Source organism: Pelophylax lessonae (assembly GCF_965119305.1).
Source record: "Pelophylax lessonae genome assembly, chromosome: 7".
Lineage (NCBI taxonomy): Eukaryota > Metazoa > Chordata > Amphibia > Anura > Ranidae > Pelophylax > Pelophylax lessonae.
Window position 1 is genome coordinate 163,018,610 of NC_138774.1, and position 12,502 is coordinate 163,031,111.

Here is a 12,502-nt window from a genome sequence, read left to right on the forward strand (position 1 = left end):
CTGCCCGCAGCAGCAGATAGCCACATTGCCAACACTGGATCCGTGCTTGCACCTTCATTGTAATACTAGTACATTGTGGACATAACGTTCCCAGGTACTCCAGGCTGCCACCTGTGCACAGCGCGAGTACTCCTTCAGGCATAATCCCCCCTACAATAATCTCCTATCTCTCCCTCATATCAGCAGCAGCAGGAACCTCTCCCTACAATAGTTAGAGCAGAGTGACGTGACTCCAGCTACGTGACTCCAGCTTATATAGAGGCTGGGTCCCATGCTGCACTGGTCAATCACAGCCATGCCATTAGTAGGCTTCTAAGGGCACACTAGTTAAACGCTTGTTGATTGGCTGCCCTGCAGCTGTTAAAACCACGCCAAAACATGAAATAAAATTACCGAACAACGGACTGTATCCCGAATATACAGTAAAATGTTCGTGTCCGTGTCCGGGTACGGAACACCCAAAAGTCCGGTACGATCCTGAACAATACAGTCCGTGTTTGCTCAACCCTATTTAGGAGTAGTGTTAGATAAAATGGTACACCAAATGTTATTTGTATAGGGCATTAAATACCAGGAGGCTGCTACATACAGAGTGCAGGGTTTTTTAAATGTACTTAATTTTGATTAAATTTACTTAATTTAACTTTGTTGTTTTTGATACACCATGTATGTCCTGTGAAAGCAGTTTCCCTTTGACTGGTATTTTTTCTTTTCTAATAATCCATACACTCCAGGGACCGCACTGACTTAGTGACTTGGCATATTTCTACGGTTTAAACCATTTTACCTTTTTATTAGCATCAAAAAATGACAGGGGTTCTAATTCTTCTCCATTGTATCCATGATTTCAGGAGATAAACACACAAATTTTGGGGAAATATATCATGTGGTATTTTAGAAGCGTTTTTTTTTTTTTTTGTGAATGCCAAAACACTTTTTGAAAAATGCTATGTGGTATTTTACCACATTTCTTAAAGCAGTAGATACTGCTTTGTGAATGGAGCCCACTATGTGTTATCTGAGATCTGACTTTTCATAGAAAAGCAATTGTCAAAACTTCCAGGGTCTCTCACTCATGACTCATTTGTTTCTTGCAGTAAGTCTGACAAGTGATTTACTGTGCATCACTTTTCAGAGGGTGGTATAACAGCAACTAACAGGCATTGAGGAAGCACTACTTCTGCTTCCTGTTCTGTCTTTCAGATGGGCAGCTGGGGGGGTATATCAGTAAGGAATGTTCTAGTAGTTGTCAGAGTTTAATGCTTCTGGGGTGGGTTAACCATGGAGACCAGTTTTTGTGAAATTTATCTTCTGTTAAGTGTGCTCTGGAAAAGAGATATTCCATATTGCAATGTTCATTTAGGCCCAGTTTCCACTGCTGCGGCTACAGAGTCGTGCTACTTCTAGCGGGACTCTGTAGTGTTACTTGTTCGCGGCTTTCATTGAGACTTGTCCCTCATTATAGAAGGAAGTCGCACTGAAGTCGGCCCAAAAGTAGTGCACGAACTACTTTTCAAGTCGCCGCAACTCAAGTCGCGACAGTGAGAACGGGCCAAATAGAAATGAATGACTTTTGACTTGCTGTGCGACTTGACATGTGTCAAGTCGCACAGCAAGTCGCAACAGTGGAAACGTAGCCTAAGAGTGTTAACTAGTGCAGTGATGGTTGGTGGAGAGGGGTTTTACGGCCACTGCATTTTTAAGGCCCCTTTCACATGGACGATCCGATCCGATTCCCCTGTCAGTGTTTCAGGCGGACCGGATCAGATGCTCCATGCATCCCTATCGCGCAGCGGATGTCAGCAGAGACATCTCTGCTAACACCCACTGCTATCCAATTCTGATCCTGTCTGTGAAATCCAGACGGATGGAAACCCTATTTTCCATCCGTCTGGCGGATCGGATCAGATGGGATTGGATGAGAATGGACAGGTGGTCCGTTCTCATCCGATCCCCTTAGAGGACAGCTCCATCTTTACACCCAGAGCCGAGACGGAATTGTCATCCGCTTCCTCAGCGGGGATCCCCCCGCTAAGCAAAGCGGACTCCGTTCCGTGTGAAAGGACCCTAACTCGGGGTCCAGCGTGTGACTGCTGGCTACATCTGTCATACTTGCCCATTGACTTTAACAGGGCCACACTGTAATCAACCATGAGCCAAATGATTGACTCGCAGTTGCCATATTTAAAAAGATAAAATTGCCATTCAGCAACCTAAAAATCAAAGTAAAGAAAAAAAAAAAAAAAACACAGACATTCAGGAGGTGGCAGTATCGCCTTCTGAACACCTGTTAACCACTGCTATACCACTCTCTGAAAAGTGGTCCACTGCAGATTGCTTTTTAGAGGGTGGTAAGCAGTACTGCAAGTCTAAAAGAAGGCTTAGCCTCAGGAGTCACGGTCACGGCACGGTCACGGCACGGGGCTCTGAAGGAACGGCACGATCAGCCGTTCCTTCAGAGCGCATGCGCCAGTGACGTCACTGGCTGCATGTAAGGTAAATATCTCCTAAACGGTAGATGTTTAGGAGATATTTACAGTACCTATAGGTAAGCCTTATCATAGGCTTACCTATAGGTACAACTTCCCGAGGAGGGATTACTTCCTCTTTAAAAATGCACAAATGACAGCACATTAATCAAACGTTAAACAAATAACGTCTGTGCAGTTTTTACTATGCTTGTAGACATGTGTACACAGGCTTCAGTATATATAGGGTGAATTTACTAAGTATAAGCCAGGGTGCTTCTACAATAACATAATTTTCTCCTATACTTTTGGGTCTATATGGCCACTGTTAGTGATTATACATATGCACCTCATGTAAGAACAAAAAGAAGTGCTGATAACATTAGGACATAAAAATACAAAAGGACAAAAACAATAAGTAAAACAGCCATAATGCTAGGGAATACAGTTATATATATTTTTTTTTTTCATGTGATATTCTGCTTGTTGCATATACAATTTATTGCCAAGCAAGCTGATCACATTAGTTCTTTTTTCCATTGTAAAATATTCACACATGTGTTCCTTTGTGCACCTTATCAGACCAGAAAGCAGCGCTATTTGGAAGCTCAAATGACACTGCAATCTGGGACGCAATTTGCCAGATAGGTACAGGAATCACATTCCCTATGTACGCAGGCATCTACATGATCACGCAGGCCCACAACGCAAGAGTACCATAGTGATTTCAGCCTGCTGTTGTTCACCTGCTTTAGTTCATCAGACTCGCTGTTTGCTTGTGCTTGTTGTGTTCTGATGAGCCAGCTGTACCCATAACTATCCATCCATAATCACCTGAACTATCCATCCATAATCACCTGAACTATCCATCCGTAATCACCTGAACTATCCACCCGTAATCACCTGAACTATCCATTCATTATCACCTGAACTATCCATCCGTAATCACCTGAACTATCCATCCGTAATCACCTGAACTATCCAGTGCCATCTTAAGAGCCTTATAGGCCCCTGGGCAATGCAGTGCACTGGGGCCCCCTGCAGAGCAGCAATAGCCCGGCGGCCAATGGGAGGGGCGCCTGGAGGAAGAGGGCGGGGCGGAGAGGAGTCCGGAGGAGGTGAGCGAGGACATGCATTCATCATGGCAAGAGAGCACAACTACCTGGAGTATATACCTTACTATATACATATTACAGGGAACACTACATACTACAAGAGACTCTTGTAGTATATAGTGTTCCCTGTAATATGTATATAGTAAGGTATATACTCCAGCCTAGTTGTACTCTATTGTAGTATATATTGGTCCCTGTAATATGTATATAGTAAGGTATATACTCCAGCCTAGTTGTACTCTATTGTAGTATATATTGGTCCCTGTAATATGTATATAGTAAGGTATATACTCCAGGTACTAGTTGTACTCTCTTGTAGTATATAGTGTTCCCTGTAATATGTATATAGACTATATACACATTACAGGGAACACTATACTACAAGAAAGTACAACTACTACCTGGAGGATATATACCTTACTATATACATATTACAGGGACCAATATATAGTAAGGTATATCCTCCAGGTAGTTGTCTCTTGTGTCGATGCCTGGAGAGAGAGAGTGTGAAAAAAAAAAGATAATTAAGCAGCCTGGCAGCTGGGCTGGCTTCCTTACCATTCACAACGGCTGCACATGAAGAGAGGAGTTGGGTGGAGGCGGAGCCAGTCTTCTAGGCGCGTAGAGGGAGGACGAGCCGACGAGGAGGAACCTCCTCCGCTGTGCATCATGGGTCTGCTCTGCTAACGTCACTGGTTGCTAGATGCCATTCGGCCTGGCCTTAGCAACCAGTCTGCACTGCAGTGCAGACTCGAGCCACCGCGGACAACAACGGGGAGCGGCGGGGCCCGGCGGACAACGGGGGGGCCCTAGACCACCAGGTAATCTTGATTCTGGCCTCAGGTCTGTTGACAGGTAATTGCCACCATGTGTGTGGGGCCAGGCCCCTTGGCAAGTGGGGCCCCCGGGAAACCCCCGGGCATGCCCATTGGAAAAGACGGCCCTGGAACTATCCATCCGTAATCACATGAACTGTCCATCTATAATCAATCACCTGAACTATCCATCCGTAATCACCTGAACTATCCATCCATAATCAATCACCTGAACTTTTTTTTTAAATTAGAGGGGCAAAGGTTTAAAAGTAATATGAGGAAGTATTACTTTACTGAGAGAGTAGTGGATGCATGGAATAACCTTCCTGCAGAAGTGGTAGCTGCAAATGCAGTGAAGGAGTTTAAGCATGCATGGGATAGGCATAAGGCTATCCTTCATATAAGATAGGGCCAGGGACTATTCATAGGATTCAGATATATTGGGCAGACTAGATTGGCCAAATGGTTCTTATCTGCCGACACATTCTATGTTTCTATGAACTATCCATCCATAATCACCTGAACTATCCATCCGTAATCACCTGAACTATCCATCCGTAATCACCTGAACTATCCATCCGTAATCACCTGAACTATCCATCCATAATCACCTGAACTATCCATCCGTAATCACCTGAACTATCCATCCGTAATCACCTGAACTATCCATCCGTAATCACCTGAACTATCCATCCGTAATCACCTGAACTATCCATCCGTAATCACCTGAACTATTCATCCATATTCACCTGAACTATCCATCCATAATCACCTGAACTATCCATCCGTAATCACCTGAACTATCCATCCGTAATCACCTGAACTATTCATCCATATTCACCTGAACTATCCATCCATAATCACCTGAACTATCCATTCCTAATCACCTGAACTATCCATCCATTATCATCACCTGAACTATCCATCCATTATCACCACCTGAACTATACATCCATTATTACCACCTGAACTATCCATCCATAATCACCTAAACTAACAAGGCTTCCAGAGGAGACCCAGAGCTTCAACTTCGTACACAGGATCAGATTATCGGACAAATTTTCGTCCATCTTTGGTTGCATGCTAGCCTTATATGGAAAGTGAAGAGGTTACTTTCATACGAAATTTCTCGTACAACAGAATTCAACTTCAGAAGTGATGTTATGTGTTGAATTGTTTTGTACGTATTCTTTCCTTTCCAAACATGCGTTGTCTTGCTCTAAGGATTTTTTTTTTTTTGGACAAAAAAACTGTACTAATTAAATGAAATGAAAATTGGACGTTGTGTTCACATACGAAAAATGTTTTATAGCCTGCACATCCACTTATCGTCGTCTGAAAATTGTAATCGGCTGTCGAAAGCACCACTATAAATCCGAAAATCAGCAGATCGTTCGTTGGATGAAATTTTCTTATCATGTGTACGAGTCTTAAGTCCTTTCTGATATATGGAAGAAGTGGCCACCAGCGATTTCCCCAATCCTCTGTATCCGCTTTAACCACTTAACATCAGGAAGATTTACCCCCCTGCCATTTTTGCAATATGACAATTGCTCGGTCGTGCAGGGCTGTACACAAATACATTTGTCATTGGTTTTTCCCCACAAATAGAGCTTTTTTGGGTGGTATTTGATCGCCACTGCATTTTTTATTTTTTGAGCTATAAATAAAAAAAAAAAAAGACTGACAATTTTGAAAAAAAAAAAAAAAAAACAATACTTTTTACTTTCTGCTATAAAACATATCCAATAATAAAAAAAAAAAAAATGTCTTCATTAATTCAGGCCAATATGGTCTGCTACATATTTTTGCTAAATAAAATCCCAATAGCGTATATTGATTGGTTTGTGCAAAAGTTATAGCATCTAAAAAAACGATATACTGGAATTTTTTTTTTTTATACTAGTAATGGTGGCGATCGGTGACTTATAGCAGGACTGCTATATTGCAGTGGATAGTCGTACACTAAAGCCCCGTACACACGTACCGATCGTCAGCCGAACGATCGGCCGTCTTTTGTCCGAGGGCTGCTGTCTTGTCTGTTGAAAACTGCAAAAGACTGCACACGAATTTTGTCGGCCACCAACAGCCGACTGCAGAAGTGATGTCATGTGATGGTTAACTTTCCTTGTCTTTTTTCTTTTCTGAGCATGCCCAGTCTTGCAAATCTGCTGTCTGTCGGCCGAATTCTGTACTGACTGGCGAACAATCGGCCGTTCTGGTGTCGGCATACAAAAATTTTAATGCTTGCACGACAGATTCTGTTCGGCCGAAAGTGCGCTGTCGGCTGTCGGAAGCATCATACTAACAATCCGAAAATCGGCCGATCGTTCGGCGGCCGAACAGTTTCGGCCGACAATCGGTACGTGTGTACGGGGCTTAACTTGAAACTTTTTGAAAACCAGTGACACTAATACAGTGATCAGTGCTAAAAATACTGCATGCACTGTCACTGTGCTAATGACACTGGCTGGGAAGGGGTTAAACGTCTAAAGCGAACAAAGGGTTAACTGTATGCCTAGCCAGTGTTTTACTGTACTTTGTGTGCTGCTTTTTTTTTCAGGGAAGTGATGGATATTATTCCCTGCTTTGCAGGGACACAATCCATCCCTTCACTCCTGTCAGACCAGAGATCTGCCTTGATTACATAGGCAGAGCTCCGTTCTGTGTCTCTGCCTGATGATCAGGGGGTGCTGGGCCAGCTAACATCCAGTGCCCAGCACCCACAGATCGGCTTCTGTTGTGAGTAATCACAGCAGAAGTGGGCCGCCGGTGTCGCCTGTCCTCTATGTGGATGGGTAGAATCATGTATATACTGTATACATGATTCTGCACAGGAGGGCCGCCCTGTAGCAGTATATCTGCTATGGGGCAGTCATAAGCGGTTAAAGAGTAGCTCCACTTTTGTTGAGAAAAAAACATTCCCCTCTGGGTGATTTATGTACATTGCAAGGATTTTAACAAACTTTGTTACAGATTCCTACCTTTTGTTATTCTAAAGAAATAGCTTGTTTGTCCTAATTAACCACTTGCCGACCGCCGCACGACTATATACTGCGGCGGTCAGCCCCTCCTGGGCAAAGTAACGTATAGGGAAGTCACTCGCCCACGAGCCTCTAAATGTGAAAAATATTGTTATTTTCTCAAAATTGTTGCTCTTTATTTGTTTATAGCGCAAAAAGTAAAAATCGCACAGGTGATTAAATACCACCAAAAGAAAGCTCTGTTTGTGGGAAAAAAGGACCTCAGTTTTATTTGGGTACAGCGTTGCACGACCGCGCAATTGTCAAAGTCACGCAGTGCCGAATCGCAAAATAGGCCCTGGTCTTTGAGCAGCCAAATCCTCCGGGGCTTAAGTGGTTAAAGAAGGAAAGGACAGAGTCTCAAAGGGAATATGGGAAAACCCGAAGGGTAATTGGACTTTCTCTGTACCTTTTGGTTCAGAAATCTCATAGCAAGACATTTTTTTTTATAAAAACATACAAAATGTATTAGATACAAAATGTTTTAAAAGAACAAGGACATATAGTCCGACAATGGTTCATCAAACAAAAAGGTTAGTGTAACATAGGACTAAATTGGAACATCATCTGGTAAATACTTATAGTCAAAACAAAGTGCAGTAGGTAATGTTAGGTGTGTATTCCTCAAAATGTTTGTTTGTGTGCTGAGTGAATCTGTATGGGAGTGGTTTTATGATTACCAATCAGCTGCTGCACCTGCAGGGCTCTGAGGAAATTGGAAAGGTCTGCATCCTTTAGTCATGATTTTCCTTTGGGAGTATCTCATCAAAATGTAAATTTTTGTTATAAGGGATGCACAAAATCTTAGTGCAGACTTCTGGGAAAATCAGTGAGCCAATCACACAAGCAGGAAATGACACTTCTTGGGGGTGTTCAGTACATCAACTGTGTACAGAACCCCTCCAGGTAGCCATATTGCATTTCATTTTACAGACAATTACAGCGCTGCAGAATAAAAAGGAAAGGTCACTCTTACATCATTTTTTTTTTTTTTGCTAATTTTTTTTGCAACAATAGTGGAGTTTCCCTTTAAACCATGTTTCTAAATTGTCAGGAACCCTAACAGATGTATAGCTAAATTTCAGTCTTCACATTTGTCACTGTTTTGTTTACTTCCCATTTTCACACACTTTACCCGCAGAAAAAGATGAACCACAGCTCTCTGTTCCAGGAAATATCAAAACAGTTTAACCATTTCAAGGAAGGTAAAGTCATGTGACTACTGACAAAATGTACATTTACATATTGCAAGAAAATAAAATCCCCTCATCTACGTAAAAAAAAAAAATACCTATTTCTTTATTTTGAATTAATAAGAATGAAAAGGAACCCATTATGGTTTCATCTCATAGAATAATTAAAGAAAACTAAAAAGTAAAAGATACACATCAGCATGCATACAATATATAGGACAATATTTTTTTAGGTCTGCCATAAAAGGCCAAGTACAGTGCATGTTTAATGAGCACATATTTTGATGCACTATTGCAGTGTTTGCCTTAATGTAATTTTTGGTGCAATTTTCACATTTTATTACTTGCGCCACCATATTTTGTCATTGTTGGTGACCGCAAAACACGTGATGTTGTCTGGAAAAGTATATGGAGGAAGGTATGTGGCTCCATGGTTTTTTCAATATTCATTTTAATGCAGACCTTTCATTACAGGCAGAGCTCCCTTATTTATTTAGGCCTCTATACTATAACACTGCATTACACTAAGAAAAAGATTTAAAAAGTGTGGGTAAATAAAGTTAGTTAATATGCTAACCTTAACCCCAGTTTTAGTTCTGCATGACTGTCCTTCCAATGAGATCCTGGAAAATGTTAAGTAACCCAAATCACACGGGATGATGCTGCAGTGCTGTGCAAGAGCATTTTCTGATGAGATTTGGGCGACATGGTATTCCATGGGATTTCACTGGAAAGATAGGGCCAGCCATACACAGAGCAAACTGTTCAATTCTCCCATCAACAAAGACAGTGTTGACAAGGGAATCCTTACTGCCGGGCCATTGTCTTCTCCTGGGAGGGGAGGGTGAGGAAAGCTGTTCCTGTCAGTAGAAGAAAGTGATTACTGCTAGCAGCTATAGAAGCTTTTAGCGATAATTACAGGTAAGACCCGGCCATGTTGGTTGTGCCCAAGCTGATCAATTGATCAACTTGGTACATTCAGCCTGCACATTCACGGTTTGAATCTCAGCCAGTTTTTGCTGAAGCGGCCAGGATTCGAACCATGTATGGCCTGCCCTGGGTACTTGGGTACAACCAGCCTACTAGATTCTCTTGGGATTTTTGCTTGAGACTTCTATAGCCGCTAGCGATAATTACTGTCCTCTCCCAGCGGGAACGGCTCTCCCACCACTAGGAGAAAACAATTGCTGATTCCCCTGTCAACACTGCGTGGTTGCAGGAAAGAAATTTGCACCTTAGTCTAGGCACTGTGATCTGAAGTAAGGGTGTACTAAGTATTTTTACATAAGTTTTTACTCACAGGTTTACTCTTTTTTATTATAACACAGCATTATAGCACATAGGAGAAGACCCCTGGTGAATAAGCTAAACTATAAAGTGCAAGGTGAAGCCAGCCAGACTGTGAGGTAACGAAACCTGTCTGTACCTGCTTGTATGGGAACTGACATCATTGGGGATCCTCAAAAGCAGAGAAGGGTGCCCTCTGAAAAGTCTGCTAGACCTTCTCTGTTAAGGGAAGCAATATGGGCTTTCCTGTTTGTATATCTACTCAGTGAGTTTGGCTGTTCTGTAGAGACTGCTGCAATGGACTGTCATAAGAGATGATGCTATAAGGTGGCCTTTCAGACTTCTGCTGTCTCTCTAAGGAGAGCACATTACATGAAAAGGACTTATTCAGGAAATGCATTATGTAACGTTGAATTGAGCAAGCATTTGTTGTGCCATTTATAACTTTACAGCTGTATGCCTTTTATATACCTTATTTTCATTGTCAATAGTTTTTATTAAGATTTTGAAAAATGTTGAACAGATACAAACTTCAGTCTTACAATCTGAAAGCATGAATTACATGGGTAATGAATCAGACAGCAACAGGTTGCCTTTATTGCAGGATACCTCTTAAACCAGAAGTGGAATATAGACTTATAAAGTTCCAGGCTGGAAGATAGAATTCCTGAAACAAGGGTGAGTTTAAGAGAGATAAAACATATTGGGTTAGGTTAACTCAATGCAAATAGGCTGTGTACTTTGCAAGTGCAGTTGTACTCATTTTCCCCAGGGCTTAGTAAATGTGGTAAAGCTCTGCTGATTTCCATCATCTAATCATGTGCAAGCAAAGCCTTTAGTAAGTCCACCCCAGTGTGTGTCAGGTTTAAGCTTGTACCCTGAAATAGCCTGCAGGTTGGCTTATAGTGATCTTGGTAGTAGTCTGAGTGCAATTAAAAATAGAAAAAAGAACCTTGATTAAAACATAAAAGTAGGGGGAGGAGCCTAAACATGTCAGGGAGCTCGAGCTAGGAGCCCCAGGTGAAGCTATCCTGTCTTGGCTGTGGTAAACCCAAGATACCTCTCGTTCCCCCCAGTAGTGCCCCCCCCCCCCCGTGCCTCTTCGTCTGTCCTTACCTTCCTTACTAGCGGTGGGGTGCTGGAGGTCTCCGGGAGTTGAACCGACCAGGCAGAGCATGTGAAATGGGAAAGAGAGTGGAGGAGGAGACGCCGGTGATGGAGCCCGCATGCTGTTAGGGATGCGGACGCAGTAAAGAGGTAGCGGTGGAGATACCCGAGGAGAGCACAGAGATACCCGAAGCGGTGGGTCTCCGGGAGAGAGCAGAGGCTGAGGACCAGGGAGAGGGAGGGAAACGACCAGACAAACTAAACTACTGAAAAACAAGAGACTAAGAAGGGGAAAAGTATAAAAAAATGAGAAGGAAGACCTCAAGAGGAGAAGCGGGTTGCAAAGTAGCCTAAAGTAACTTCAAGTTCAGGAACAGTCTTTAACTGCAGACTTCCAGCTTTAATTTGAGGGTATTTACATCCAAATCAGGTGAAAGGTGTAGGAATTACAACAGTTTGTATATGTGCCTCACACTTTTTGAGGGACCAAAAGTAATGGGACAATTGGCTGCTCAGCTGTTCCATGGCCAGGTGTGTGTTATTCCCTCATTATCCCATTTACAAGGAGCAGATAAAAGGTCTAGAGTTCATTTCAAGTGTGCTATTTGCATTTGGAATCTGTTGCTGTCAACTCTCAATATGAGATCCAAAGAGCCGTCACTATCAGTGAAGCAAGCCATCATTGGGCTGAAAAAAACAAAACAAACCCATCAATGAGATAGCAAAAACTTTAGGTGTGGCCAAATCAACTGTTTGGAACATCCTTAAAAAGAAAGAATGCACCGGTGATCCCAGCAACACCAAAAGACCCAGAAGACCACAGAAAACAACTGTGGTGGATGACCGAAAAATTCTTTCCCTGGTAAAGAAAACACCCTCACAACAGTTGGCCAGATCAAGAACACTCTCCAGGAGGTAGGTGTATGTGTGTCAAAGTCAACAATCAAGAGAAGACTTCACCACAGTGAATACAGAGGGCTCACCACAAGATGTAAACCATTGGTGAGCCTCAAAAACAGGAAGGCCAGATTAGAGTTTGCCAAACAACATCTAAAAAAGCCTTCACAGTTCTGGAACAACATCCTATGGACAGATGAGACCAAGATCAACTTGTACCAGAGTGATGGTAAGAGAAGAGTATGGAGAAGGAAAGGAACTGCTCATGATCCAAAGCATACCACCTCATCAGTGAAGCATGGTGGTGGTAGTGTCATGGCGTGGGCATGTATGGCTGCCAATGGAACTGGTTCTCTTGTATTTATTGATGATGTGACTGCTGACAAAAGCAGCAGGATGAATTCTGAAGTGTTTCGGGCAATATTATCTGCTCATATTCAGCCAAATGCTTCAGAACTCATTGGATAGCGCTTCACAGTGCAGATGGATAATGACCCGAAGCATACTGCAAAAGCAACCAAAGAGATTTTTAGGGAAAGAAGTGGAATGTTATGCAGTGGCCAAGCCAATCACCTGACCTGAATCCAATTGAGCATG

The 12,502-nt window shown here is 42.6% G+C and overlaps 1 protein-coding gene across 1 annotated transcript in view; it reads right to left on the bottom strand.

Annotated features, from left to right (window-relative positions):
• Window positions 1–10,163: 10,163 nt before the first annotated feature.
• The window catches only part of SH2D1A (SH2 domain containing 1A), a gene marked incomplete at its 3' end in the record, with an annotated part of 55,577 nt that continues 53,238 nt past the window's right edge, over window positions 10,164–12,502 (bottom strand). Inside the window, exon 4 of the mRNA XM_082264182.1 lies at window positions 10,164–10,255. Coding sequence (XP_082120308.1) covers window positions 10,164–10,255 — 92 coding nt within the window. The remainder of the gene's footprint in view (window positions 10,256–12,502) is intronic.